Source organism: Platichthys flesus, chromosome 11 (assembly GCF_949316205.1).
Source record: "Platichthys flesus chromosome 11, fPlaFle2.1, whole genome shotgun sequence".
Classification (NCBI taxonomy): domain Eukaryota; kingdom Metazoa; phylum Chordata; class Actinopteri; order Pleuronectiformes; family Pleuronectidae; genus Platichthys; species Platichthys flesus.
Genome location: NC_084955.1, coordinates 19885089 through 19899913, shown reverse-complemented (window position 1 = coordinate 19899913; position 14825 = coordinate 19885089). Strand labels below are relative to the sequence as shown.

At 47.8% G+C, this 14825-nt stretch overlaps 1 protein-coding gene across 1 annotated transcript in view; it reads left to right on the top strand.

Annotated features, from left to right (window-relative positions):
• Positions 1 to 2588: 2588 nt before the first annotated feature.
• Positions 2589 to 14825, top strand: part of LOC133965580 (forkhead box protein O3-like) — a 31256-nt gene continuing 19019 nt past the window's right edge. Inside the window, exon 1 of the mRNA XM_062400205.1 lies at positions 2589 to 4006. Within this exon, the coding sequence (XP_062256189.1) occupies positions 3518 to 4006 (489 nt within the window). The 5' untranslated portion in view covers positions 2589 to 3517. The remainder of the gene's footprint in view (positions 4007 to 14825) is intronic.

The window sequence follows — 14825 nt, the reverse complement described above, 5'->3', positions numbered from 1 at the left end:
AAGCTGGCTCTTGGTCGGGGCAGGAAGTCTTTAAGTTACCCTGTTTTGGGCCACTGCCACAGGGGTAAAACAAAAATCCAGCTTCGCCTACTCAGAAACATTCCCAATACTTGGATTTGTGCCCTCTCCTTCCTGTGTCATTGGGCGCCCATATGCCTGTTAGAGAGTGTTGGTTGTTTGCCGAGAGAGGTGGAGAACCAGGGGAGGTGTTTTCCCAGACAGGCATCGATCTCCCAAGGGTGTTCTTGTGGCTCCTTCAGCTTCGTCTTTTCCTAATCCCACAGGGCAGAGTGGGGTGCAGGGATAAATTGCACAACATCATGAGGTTGCGAGGGATGTTTAAAGTGGCAGGGCCAAGAAAACGAGGACGGGCCTGGCAGAAATTGGCAGATGAAATAAAATGTGTCCCTGATGTGAAGGAAATTCCAGAGAATGTTTTTAGGGTGCAAATTGACAGGCACAAAGCTCTGTCTTGTTGTTGATGTGGTGCGCTGCCTTGCTTGTGGCTGGCTAAGATGATTACTGCCGTGCAGAATATTCTGTTCCAGGATCAGCCAGAGCCTGAAGCCAGCCACGCTGTCTCTGGAATGTCTGGTATGCGGACAGTATAGCAGTTAGCCTGGAAGGGACCAAACACGTACATAGTTTTCCTGAACTCGTGTTGCCTGGACCTTTTCTCTCCTCATCCTCTTCCTCAAGAGCCCAGACTCTGGAGATTCAGTCCTGCTTCGAGCTTCTGGATCTACACCGTCTTCTTGATGTTCACAATTACTTCTCTTTCTCGATGTGTGTAATCAAGACACATTATGTAATCTCAAGTGTCACAATAACTATGGCTCTCTGGAGTTTTATTTGTGGACAAGCATCGCAACTAAAACCTTGTGTTGGAGACCAGAGGATATGAATGGCTCGTCTGTCTCCAGCATTGGCTGGATTGTTACTCTCGCCACATTATTAGACAATATAGTAATAACCCTTAACTCAAATTTATAGGTGCAATAAGGCTTGTAGAAATTTGACATATGCAAACTATTAGCAACATGACATTTTAACCCACGTGATCCCGCTGATGCTCAGCCGTTAAGTCACTCCATGACACACCATGACACATCCTCCCACATGTAAAAGAGTGCTATTTTTGACACAAATTTCTCAACATCAGTCATGTCTGAGTGCACAGGGTGGCCATGTTGTGCAACTTTTAAGTACAGCTTCAGTCCACGCACACTTTGCACACATCAGGGTGGGTCTCGCCGAGAATTTCAACCACCTTACACAGCTCCAGCTTGAAAATTAAAAGTCAAAGAGTGTTTTTCTGGATTCAGCGTCACACACTCTGCAGAGATTGCACAACTCCATGTGTAGGGACAATCTACCATTCAGCTGTTGAATATTTTTGACTGCAGTGCCTTCATAGGAACATGCCCCCACAGGTCATACTGATTACCCATGGGCTATTAACATGCTTGCATGGAGAGGCTGTCTACCTGCCAGTAATCTCCGAAATTTTGTGAGAGTGTGAATGTAGGACTGTCTGTAAAAGCCCATGAATAAATAATATCCTCCCCATAGCAACATAACAGGTGTAAGTGTGCTTAAAAAAAACGTGACGCAGAGTTTTCCTGTGAAAAGAGCTCAGCAAATCTGTTCTGGATGGACAGAGGGGGGAAAGGGTGAAGTTCGATGTGAAGTCACCCCAGATTTACTCTTAATAATCGTTTACGTGGGAGATAGACAGCCAATGGGAGTCGAGCACCTGTGACTGTGTGCCCGCCCTGCTGCCAGATTTTAGGAGGAGGGGGTCATGGCAGCGCATTTCCGCACGCGGGTCTGACCAGGGGAATGCGTCTGTGCGCCAGAGCTGCGTCTCTTTGGCAGATTCTGAGATGATAACGTGCAAGTGTTTTATTCCTCTTCGCGTTGGCTGGACTGTGGGTCTGGAATGCCCCCCCCCCCCCCCCCCTACACTCCATGCTCTGCTTGGCCTCTGTAGGGAAAAAAAAAATCCCCATTTCACCTCACTCCTGCCGGATTAAAATCTAGGGTTACCTAATCTCTCCTAATCTGCACTAAATCTGTCTAATCGCATCGAAAATTACACTCACTGAGGTATAGTCCGCAATATAATCAGCATAGGTGAAAACCTCCATGCACGCCGCGTGGGTTCTCCCAGGAGGGCATCTTTGGACACACAAACACATACACACACACGTACGGGGCGCGGGACAATTTGTTAAGCACAAAGGCAGTTCACACCAGACGCTGCATTTAAAAACAAATCCGAGATTGTGTAGGAATTCCTACTTCACGTTGTCTCGCTTGTATTATCACCGCTGCACGTTGAGGCTGCGTGGCGCACAAAGCACCCGCGTGACGCACCGTCAGAAAAGGTCATTATTAGCTGTGATTAAGGTTTTTTTTGGGGGGGGGGGGGGGGGGGGTGTTGAGAGTTACTGCTCCTTGAGGTGGCAGAGAGAGGGAGAGGAGGACAGGGAGGAGGAGAGAGAGAAGGAGGAGGAGGAGGAGGAGAGAGTTCGGGATTTCGCTGTAATCACGTTCGGAGTATTGATTTCGTGAGCGCACTCCAATTGGCAGCATCTCCACTACAGCGCCGGCGCGTCATCCTCAGTTCACATCGACGGAGCGAGTTGTAAGCAAATGAGAACATGTGTGGGATCTGAGAGAGTGAGAGAAGGACAGAGGGGAGCGGGAGGAGGTGTGATGAAAAAGCCATTTTTTATTCCTGTCATCCTGACAAGTGGATACCAGATTTGATTGCCGGACTATTGTTTTTATTTTTGATTTCATCCTCCTCATCCTTTTATATATTTTTTCTCAGACTGGGAATTTATCGATTCGTCACATGCGCACGCCTCTTCGTTGTAATTGCAGACAGTTGGGTGCTGTTCAGGCTGAATGGACTTGAATGTGCCGCTGCCAGCTTAATCCGTGCACACTGGAAGATTTAATAATTCACGGTAATAACGCATTATCGCCTCAGTGGCTGCTCTCTACACAGCCCCGCTGATTTGGTTATTCTTTCTTTTACCCCTTCTCTCCATTATTCCTGTTTTTTTTCTTCTTCTGGAGGATTTATCGACGCAAATCTGCTCCTTATCTGAAATATCATCTGTTGCTGCAACTGGATTGAGGAGCCCCCACCACCACCACCAATGCGCTGAGGTGGTGTGGACGGCTCAATAAGAAGCATTTTATTCACCATTTGACCATTTCTCCTCCAGATGAAAAATGGACGAAAAATTGTTATTACTTTTATTACTTCTCTTATCTCTCCACGCCGAGCTGTGATTTTCTTTTTCGTGTCTCCATCATGATCCTTCTACTCTGTTGAATTGCCTCTTATTGATCCGGACTGTAGAAGCTGAAAAGCCGTGTCACAACGCGAATTTCACCGTGAAGTGATATTAAGGACAGTGGGGGAAAATACGGAACCGTGGAGGTGTTTCCCCTCCCTTGCTTTCTCATTTGAATTATACCCATTTCAACTGAAGGGTAAATGTTGATGATGGAGGACAACGAGCTGGACGCTCATCAGGTTGATTCGGATTTCGAGCCGCAAAGCCGGCCTCGCTCCTGCACCTGGCCGCTGCCGTGCCCGGAGGATTTCCCCGGCGGACACGAGGTCAGCGGGGGTCTCCCGCTGGCCAGCATCAAACTGGAACCGGAGGACGTGCCGGCGTGCAGAGCGGGGCTCGTGGGCGGCGCACCGGGAGAGCTGAAGCACACAGCCGGCGCCCCGGCACCCACGGGCGCGACGCACCCATGCCTGGCCGGCGCGGCGCTCGATGTGACCGGATCGCTGCGCAAAGCCAAGTCCTCGCGGCGGAACGCGTGGGGGAACCAGTCCTACGCGGATCTCATTACCCGCGCCATCGAGAGCACCCAGGATAAGAGACTCACGCTGTCACAGATATACGACTGGATGGTCCGTTATGTGCCCTATTTCAAGGATAAGGGCGACAGTAATAGCTCAGCTGGCTGGAAGGTAAGGAGTGAAAACACACTGGCCAGCGTGGTGGAGCTTTGACATGTTAATCAAAAGTATCCACACCGATATCAGCCCACGATAAACCATTATTCTTATGCACTCTGTCCCTTATGATTATTTCACCTCCTCCACATGCTACCGTGGGATTCCGTGTCGGTTACGCACGAATGGGGACACGCGTAATCTTGTCTTAGTTCATTACTGCCGTCAGTCATTTCTAATAGATCAGAGATGGCACAATGTAATAGACTGGAGTGGAGTCGCTTGCAGTGTGTGCGTAACAAGGCTTCGCTGATCCCAGCTTCAGAGAGCAGGTCGTGGTGTGCAGGGTCTGTACAGTGCATGAAACCTCTTCATCAGGACCTGGACCACAGTGCTCTATGATCCCTCTGCTGCGGATAAACAGAGCAAACTACTTCATGCATAATCCTCATACACCACATCTTCCTCTACTTATCAGTGAAAGCATCTATGAATCAACAGAGGGACACTTGTTGGTAGATCACAGGTCAGCTGTCCACAATGTAAATATTCAGAGCGGCTGTTTCATAACTGACCACAGTCCACCACCACTGCCCGTCTGGCTGAGAGCCGAGAGTAACCTCCTGGACATCTGCCCGTGTTATCAGCCTCTGCTCCTATAGAGGCAGTCATTACGGCCATCTGAGGACAGGGAGCAGGGGCAGGGGGATCAGCCGGGCAGCACTGCTTGTCCTCATAGTTCACCTCTGCTGACACTTTGAGACTACATGTTAAGTTTGCTTCTGAAAATAGAGTTGTATGCATGCGAAGGTAAAGAAGGTAGATCTGTATAACAACAGCTCCTTGTCGGTTAGGAAAATCTATAAACTGCTTATAGTTTCATATTAGGGGCTTGCAGTATCGACGAAACAGGATTTAGAGAGAGGACTTCACTTGCTTCTTTAAGTGAGCGTTAATACTTTTTGCTAAATTAACGTTAAATATTTAAAAGAAGAATTATTGAGATGAAGGTGTTGATTTATATCTGTTCCTGGATAGAACGATCTAGGTTGGTCACTCATCATCACAAAAGATCACAGCCCAAAGTAAAGACGTGCATTGATATTTTTGTCGCTTTAGAGGAATTAGTCCTTTGTAGAAACTTGTGTGTTGTTGTTGCACAATGTAAACTCTGTCACCACCTAAAGTCTCCCCTGTTGGCCCCAGATTTAATCACAAGCACCTGACTGACGCCTAAAGCCTGTCCCATTAAAGTGAGCGTTGCTAAGGTGTGTCTCCAGGTAGACTTTGTTTCATTAGCCCTGCGCTTCCACCACAGAGGCTTCAACCGCAGGGCCTCTTTATCTTTAGTGCCAAAGTCCCAGTCTCCTATTTATGAAACTGCAAATTAGGGGGTTTGACAGTGGCAATCTGAGGTCCTGGGCTATTTAAGGCCACAGGCGAGACGTGGGGCCCCATTCCAGGTAATGACGGGGGATTAGGTAAGTCGTTTAAAGCAGGCAGCCATAATGTCAGTAACAGGGCTGACCTGGTTTTGGTCAGAGACAGAGTGGTAATGTAAACATACACTTAAACGTCACATGTGCAGCTAAGCTGCAGGAAAACAAGCTGATTGAAATATTGACCCTAAGCAGCACATCTACAGGCATGTACACAAAACCTTGATTTCTGCTGCAGCTGCCTACCCAGGTAGTTTTCAGTTTTTTAAGTGAACTTGACTCTTCAAATTCAAAAATCCTTGCTGCTCTTTGAATTCATAATCAAGCTGTGTAGAATATTTGTTTTGGTAGGAGAGATACAGAAGGTCCATAAATCTTGATTTTTGCTCACTATGGCACATTTTTGCAGAGCATAAACAGAAATGTCTGTCCCTCAATAGACATTTCTGGACTGAATTATCTAATTTGACGAGAGCTGAAGAGTAGGATCGCATGGTAAATCAGCTTCTAAAGGTCATCGTGAGGCCACATGTCCCGAGTGGCCATCGTGAGCCCTGAGTCTTAACCCAGCAACCTCCCGCCTCCACTTGCACACAACGCAGGTGCACTCTCACACGTGTAAACCCACAGTCATATCAGGCAATTATATTTGACAGCAGTTGTGAGTATGAAAAAAGTTGCTTGTATCATCCACTGCATTTTCAATCTGGAAAATCACGCACGCACAAAAGCATTTGATGTGAAACAGTCTGCTTTATTCTGTCATGACAGGGGAAGGGAGGGGGGGGGGGGGGGGGAGATAAAAGAATTGTTCGTAAGCTGCTGATGAAATAAAATGAAATTAAGTGGTATAGCTTGACAGTTCATGTGGGAGGCTCTGGGGTTTTTTTTGGAAGCGGGGGGGGGATGTTTGTAGGCGGGGGATGACCAACTAAAAGCAAAAAGGAACCTCTGGAGACAGCTTATTGAACCTGGATCATACATGGTTGTTGTAGGAATATAATCATCAAAAGCAGACTGTGCATTGTAAATCTCGCCGCCGTGGAATGGATGTGATACCGGCTCGATGATGGGTGCTAGACAGCCAGTGCATCGAGACAGTACCATTAAGCTCCTATAAATACCTAATGGCTTCTGGATTCTAGGAAGGCTACGGTATTGTGAGGTCACGGCTTCCTAATCAGCTCCTTACTGGAGGAAGGTTACGTCGACTTTTGCACTTGAGAAGAACCCTGTTACACTTTCCACTGGGGTGCTAGCCAAAGTGCAGTGAAGATTAGCAGACACTAAATTGGCCTTTATTTTCCAGTGCCCTGTTGCTAGGTTGATCCACGGTTGTGCGTGTGTGTGTGAACATTCCGCACTTGTGCGCGGGAGAAGCACATGTCACTTGCAACAAAACACGTCAGGGATTGGTAGCGTTGTATGTGCCTTTGTGGGGGCTACTACAGGGGGAGGGGCTGTCTTCTTCTATAGGCATGTGTGTTTGGCCCTGCTGATTGGTCTGACAGCATGTCACTGCGGAGAATGGTGTGTAGCCTTGCTCTTGACTTCATAATGCCGCTAATGGTGGTCTTTAAAAGGAACTGGGTGTCTGGATTGCCCTGCAGGCGCCTCGAAGTTCATAAACTTCAAGGGGGTTAGATAATGCCGTTGTTATGCCTTTTGGAGGGGGAGGGGGTTTGCGTTATTGTGGATGTCAGAATGGGACGTTATGGGATATAAAAAATCATAATAAGAATCCACACTCTTGGGGCAGTAAATATGTTAAAATTGAAATTAAAGGTGCAATTACAGGTACAGTCTATTTCTGTGGAATTCGTCCGCCTCGACAATACGTTACATACAACATGTAGTTTATCCCTGTATATATTTACACTGCAGGGCTTTCTCCGGCACTTGGGCCCTGTCGGATGCCAGGGCATCGCACAGCGGGGCGCCAAGGGTGCCAGGCAATCACTCAGACAGTTTAATCCAAAGCCACTAGACTGTTACTTATAAAGTGCCTTTAGGTAGAGGCCTTTGCGGGGCCAGCCGGGCAAGAGGTCACGGGGCTTTCAGTCAATGGCAGAAGTCCGAGAAACCTGGAACCGGGAACTAAAAGCAAGACAAAGAAATGGGAAAGAAAACATGAGCGGCGTGTGAGGAAACGCAGAGAATACAAAGAAAGGTGTATTTACATGTGTATAGTCTTATCTTCGGTAGAGGCACATAACACATGTATTTGTAAACAGGGCTGGATCGTATCACTTTGTCTAATTGATTGATGGGAAAGAGAAAGAGTCTCATAATCCTGTCACTACGGGCTCCGGCAGCTGCAGTGGAGAGGCACTTGGCAAATATGAGGGATATGAATGTCAAATGTGCAACGAAGAGTGTGTTTGTCAGGAGCTTAGCATGAAGTGAAAAGACTTGAAACTTCCGGAGTGTGTCTGCCGCGTGTGCATGCGTCTGTTTTGTGCATATGTGCACAGGGATGGATGCTCGTGTCACCCGATGATGGTGGGTGAGTCTGGAGAGACTGGAAACTGTCCTAGACTTCAGCTGATTCATATTTTATCCTTCGTCTTGGCTCAGGGGAGCAGAGTAATACGAGAGTGCGACAGATATACACACACGCATACACACTCGCGCAAAATGAGAGCATATGATGCATGCTGGACAGATTTATGGTGTAGGATTATGAGCACCTTACATCTCCCCTTGGCTTCTGCAGCCAGAGCCAGGTTGGGTTCAGGCAGTATATTCAGGTTGAGCTGGGTATCTGATGCCAAGAAGCCTGTTCTCACCGCCTTCCCGCCTGCAGCCTTCAGGCAGCCATGACACTTCATTTCTCACTGAAAATGATTAATGGACATGCAAATTACCGAAGCATGGGCACGCATTCAAATATGGGAGACAGCAATCAGGAGAAGGCAAAATGAAAAACAATATAATTTTGTCTTTGGTATTACTTCACTCTCTCTTATCACCGTACGGAGCAGACAGCCATGCTAACTCCCCTTATCTCTCCGCCCATCTTTTGTCCATCAGACATTCTATACATTCTTAGTGTTTTTTTTTCTTGCTGCACAAGGGCCAATTGAGGTGAAGAGTCTTTCTCGTGGGAGCTGTGGCGTCAGGTGTTTGAGCTTTAGCAGTCTCCAGCCGGTGATCTCGACTTTCTTCAGCAGTGTGCTTCCTCTTATCTAAGAGAAATCTCACATCGTACGTTATCTCAGAGATAACAATGCTGTCCCCCCCCCCAGCTCGACTGTCCTCAGCTATTGGGCCTTTTGGAGCAGAATAGAAGGGGATGAGACCGTCAAGTTCCCAATTCGACGGGGTTGAACTAATTTGGATGTTCTTCTCAGCTGAACTTCAGCTGTTGAAGCATTTCTCACCAAGCCCATTACCCTTGGTTCTGCATTATCTTTCTTATTTCTTTTCTAACAACCATTGGGTGGCATTTCCTAGAATATGAAATGCTCTTCCTAGTTAATTTTCCCTCTAAACCGAAAAAGCATAGTGAAGCATAGATAAATAGTCATTCTTTTCCCATTGCACTATTTAGGGTGATGGTTTCCACTATTCCCTCTGACTCAGGCTCACAAACATTTGCACGAAAAACATTACACACTTGCGCCTCCATGAACCACCCATGGAGGAACACTCTGTTCTTGGGTGGGGTGAACGTTTTTTTTTTTTTTTTGGAGAGCGGAGGGGGCCGACCGAGAAGCGGAAGCGACTTTTCTGCGGTGCTTGTTTTGCTGTCTGATTTGTTTTGAAACCTGTCTGCCGCTCTGCGATTGGCTCACACGGAAGGCGTGGCGGTGTTTGGTGAGCACCCGCGGATTTTTTGGCAAAACCGCTCACAGCTGCAGGGACAGAATGTGGTGTGTGTTTCTCTCTGAGGCTGTGTTAGTTTGGTGTCATGGAGATCCGACGGGAGGTGGCGAGGGCCTCGGACATTTTATGGAAGAGGCGACAGAGAAGTATTCTTCTGTTCGGGGCTCTTAATGCCATTGTAGTTCATTCCCACATTTCAATAAAGTGAGATTAAATTCCCTATCTTCCTGCTCACTTACCCCTCAGCACTTTCTATTGTATCCCTGTGACTTAAAAACCTGCTAATAAAAACTCTGTACTCGCTGCTTATGCTCTAGTTTTGAGGGTTTGCTGAACAAAAATAGAGTAAGGGCTCACAAATCTTTGTCAGCTGAGTTAACAGTAATATTATTCCCAGAAAACAGTTTTTGATTAAGGCATTTTTCACCCGTGACAATAAATGCTTTCCAAAATAACTAATATGCAATAAATGACTCATCATATAATAACTGGCTCCGAAACAAAATACCTCGGTTTACTTTTTCCCAATGTAATGTGGTGAGCAAAACACCCTGTATCACTGCACTCGCTTGGCGGATGAATGGAGGCTTCGTGAGATACTTTATCGAATTCAGTCTATGTGCTATGCCGAAGAGAATAGTCTGTCAGTCTCAATCCGACAGCGGTGATTGGAGTTATTTTGTCGTGGAGAAATGTGTCACTGCATATGTTTGTAATGGCTCTGGATAGTCACCACTTCAGCATGTGAATGAAATGCGTTGGCCCTCATGGTGCTGAAAATGTCAGGCTCCATGTGCAGTGGCATGCTTGTTGCCCATCTTTGTCAATGTGCATAATGTGTGATTATGCTGTGCATTTTTCTGAGTGGATTTCGCTCCCCTCTTTCCCTGTGTGAGTGTGTGTGTGTGTGTGTGTGGGGATGTGGATGTGTTGGGGGGGTTGATGGGCTCAGTGGGAGCCCGGGTCCCGGGGGAACAGCTCTCGTTAATAATTCAGACGAGGCTCATTATCAAGGCAGCGCAGATTTCTCCCTGATTCCACCTTAATTGCAGGCAGGCTGCTCCACTCAGGCAGGCGGTAGTCACGCTGGGTCGACTCTTTCTGTCTCTTTCTCTGCCACCACAGGGCCCCGCTCTGCTCCACTCTGTTCTGCTCCGTCTCCAGTGCTCACCCCCTCCGCCTTCCCCACCACCAACACGGCCTCGGGCTCCCGGACTCCGTATCTGTGCGCACTTTAATAGCCGTACAATGCACATACTATTTTTTATTTGTACTTAAAGATGTGCCTCATATACTTCTGATTAGATACAGGCCGTGCACTTCTTGGGGGCGTTGCTGTAGAATGTTTTCGTTTCGCTGGCCAACAAAGACGTGAGCTGCAGGTTGATCGGCTCGGCTGTGGAGCTGAACGTTAGGTTGTTTTATCATCGTGTTTGATCAGCAGAAAATCCATCATCAACGGTTTTGATAATTAATAATTTTAGCCATTTATCAGCACGAAAATGAAGCTTCCTTTCACTGTTTACGTGCTCAGAGATGGTCACGTTATGTCAAATTGTCCTCATGTGTCTGTTCAAAGATTTATTTTTGGTAGAAATAACTCTTGATAAAGGAAACAATCACAAGCTGCAGCCCTTGTAGGCTGCATGATTTACACTTCATGGTTGAGGTACCATTTGTATACTCACAGATCCATCTAAAACCCAACCCATGATGCTTTATGATGCACACAACACAAAGCCTAATGTGTTTTCCTTTTGTTATATGCTCTGTGAAATATTATAATGGCGGGTTTATCCTTGAAATAGCCTATAGCATGTTATCATACTGATGACACCGTTGAGTGTGCGTTACCCTGATTGATATCCAGCTACCATAATACTCATCTTCAAGCCCATCTATAGGCTTATGTAATGTATCATGTCCTCATAATTTACACTGACTGATGGGTTTCCATTCAGTCCATTCAGTGAGGCCCCGCTGAGAGAGCAGCATAATGGCCATGATCTTGTCATACATGTATATGAATATTTCAAATCAAGCCATTGTAACTAGATGGGGGGCTTTAGATAAACAACGTGGATGCTCCTTCCTCTTCCCGATATATAAGATGAAGTACGCTCCGAGCGGTATTTCTCCCCGGGCCACGAAACCGGCTCCCCACAGATCACGGCGCCCATTTTACCTAATGCAATTTTTCTCCTCGTCGGATATCTCTTCCTGCATGTATGCAAGCGATTGATGGCCATGTGCCACGCATATTGCCATGTCCTGTCCCTGAGAAAGCGATGATGCATGCCAAGCTAAACGCTGTATTTCTCAACGCTCCATCTCTGGACCATCCCTTCCTGGCAGCCACGTGCCCCAGCTTTCTCGCTCCTCTCCACCTGTCCATCAGAAGCCCCTGTCATGAGCCAAGGGATTGTGGGAGGGGAAATAAAAGCGTATACAAGGGTCGTAGATCAGTTTATCTGAGCTCGACGGTCCCGGCGAGTGATGGAGGGAGCCGCCTCACAAAGGGAAATGTACTTAACGTTGACTAATCGGAGCAGGTGGACAGGGGAGAAAAGGGGAAAGGGAGTGGCGAGGAGTAGCGGCAAGAGTTATCTTCCATAAAGATGCTTGTTATGCTAATGGCGGCTGGATATGTGGCTGACCCACGCGCCCGTGGCTGATGGATGTAGCTGCAGAGGTCACGTCGGGTAATGGCTGATCAGGAACCCGGAGTCCCCCCCCCCCCCCCCCCCCCCCGCTGAGGTGTAATGTCGACTCACCTGAGCCGAAATAGACGGAGCCGACCTTGGAGAGAAATCCCTTCGCATTTGTGGTCGTGCCCGGGCCTGTGCATTTGTGTGTGTAAAACAAGCCATGTGTGAGCAAATCTGTGTGGGAGCCAGCATATGCGCGGGGCGGTAACGGGATTGAGGCGAGGGCTGTCGGGTTATGGGGTGACTGCGAGGACCAGCTGGGGTTGAGGGCTGAGGGATGTGTGGCGAGGCAGCGGGATGGGGGGGGGGGTTGGAAATCGTCCACCCCCCCCCGATTGGATTTGTATGTCACTTGCATGAATCTAGGTCAGGACACTGGGTCCGGTGTTTAGTATGCTGACCGTGTGAGGTCTGAACTCCAAGTCTGCTCGTAGCCCTGAATGAACCCAGCACGTCTGCCTCGCTCTGTCTCCGACTGTCTCCTCTCCCTTTCTCTTTTTCTCATGGACCCTTTTTTTCACTTCATCCTCCTCTCTTCCCCTTCGTTCTCCCCCGTTCTCTCTCTGTGCTCAGAGCCTTTTTTCAATCCCCTCTCCCCTGTCTCTGCCTTTTTTCTTTCCATACCCGAGGCCTGTTTTTTTTTTTCTCTTCCCTCCCATGCTTTTCTCGTGCTCTCTTTTTCACTGTCAGTCACTCACAGCCTTCTCTTCTCTCCTCACTTGTTCTATTTCACACTCACAGTCCTCCCCACAAAGTAGCCTTTTTATCACTCATTTCCCTCTTCCCTCGCTCATTTCTCCTGCTTCTTTCATGTGCTTTTGAAATCCCCTTTTCATCTTTAGCTCTCTCTCGCGCCTGCTCTCTCCCTCATACACACACACACACACACACACACACACACACACACACACACACACACACACACACACACACACACACACACACACACACACACACACACACACACACACACACACACACGCACACACACACGCACGCACACAGGCTCATTCAGTCATTCTTTTATTATCCCAAAACTAAAGTGATAAATGGCTCTCTTTCTTCTCCGTAAATGTCACTCGGGGAATTGTCTCTGCTCATTGATTGACTGGAGTAGAAGGATGGCCACACATGCACATCCAGTCGTGCACACACCGGCAACAAAAATAAAGAGAAAGGCTGAGAAGAAGAGAGAGAGAGGGAAATTATCTATTATTAGAAGTACAGCTAGGCTGGGACTGCAGTAGTGAGGGTTAACCTCTGGTCCTCTCAGGTCCAGCTTTCAGGTTTTTGCATTCGCTGGGAAGCTGGAGCTCGACAGGGGATCAATCACAGTTAAACAATGTGAGCTGGCAGGCCGGGCCGGTCTTGCCATTCTTATCTTTTTAAAGTGATGTGATGCAGAATGCAGAAGTGTTATTCCCAGTATGATCGTTTGGCTTTAGCTTATCCTTTACTGTCAGAAGTGCACGCAGAGGGGAAAAAAAGGCACCAGGGCCAATTGTTCAGAGCAGACAGTGTGTGTAAATGTGTGTGTGTGTAAGTAAGTAGGGGTTAATAATGCTCAGTCATTTTCTTAATGTCTCATTCACCCTGCCTCAGGCGCCGGAGCTTGATAAAGGTCAAGACTACTGGTGGTTACATGTCGTCTTCCCTTATTTCATTCTCCTCACCGCACAGCAGGGAAGTGGGAGGGAGGGGTGAGGAGGGGAGAAGAGGGAGCCGAGAAGAAAAGGAAAGTCCGCGGCGAGCCAGCGACACCGGCGATCCACGCGTCTTCATTCTCAGAACCAGGATAAAGAGATTTAATAGGGAGACAGTGGGGAGACGGGGGGCGGCCGTCTCAGCCACCGAGGAGGGGATGAAAATGTTGAATTGATAGAGAGACAGAGATAGAAAGACAAGTAGGGGAGAGCCAGGGAAATGGAGGGGGCGAGAAAATAGAGCTAGAATAGAAGAGAGTAGATTATAGGGCTTCCAAGCAGGACTGGAAGCCAGACTTGGCTGCACTTCAGCTACACTCTGCACACTTCAGCTCAAGTGTGCGTCCATTAGTGCACTCCCGTTGCACTCAGAGAGCCGTGCACTCCGAGATGCAAGACACATGCACACGTACAAACACACAGGGTAAATTTTCTCAAACTCTTCATACATGCAAAGCCCCACAGACACAGTTGGCTTACAGTAGCCCTGGCCTCACACGTTCACACACATTTACCCAAAAAGCTGCACTGACCCAGTCTTGCACCGTCTCCCCCTCTCTATTACTCTCTCACTGCTACACACACACACACACACACACACGCGCGGCCTCTTCACTAGCCACCAGATTGCTTCCCGTCAAAATAAATAATTAAATGTGCGCAATAACGGCTTCCGAAAAAAGATCCCTCAATTAGTGCAAAATGGGTAAGTGGCGTGGGGTAGGGGCTGCGGGGGGGTATTTCGGGAACACGCACACATACACTTACACACAACCTATTACATAAGGCAAATCATGACCCAAGAAGGTTTTTATGCAGTTGTGCGATGGTAATTTGTCCCCCTCCCCTTCAGCAATCAGCTTAGCAGAGTCTTCTCAAATCTTTACAAGTGATTCATTCCCAAAGACTGGCCGGGAAGAGATCTGGCTGTGTGGCAAGGAGGTGCGAGAGGGGCAGCTGAGGGGATGCTGCTGTAGTCAAGGCTGTGTGTGTGTGTGTCTGTATGTGTGTGAGTCTGTGTGTGTGGAGCTGTCTTTGTACATTTCCAGGCCTGAGAGTGTCTGGAATGGTGATTAGGTAAAAAGGTAGTAATTCATACAATGGAATTTGAACAAGTGAGAAAGAAAGCGATGCAGAGCTAAACACTGACTTTCCT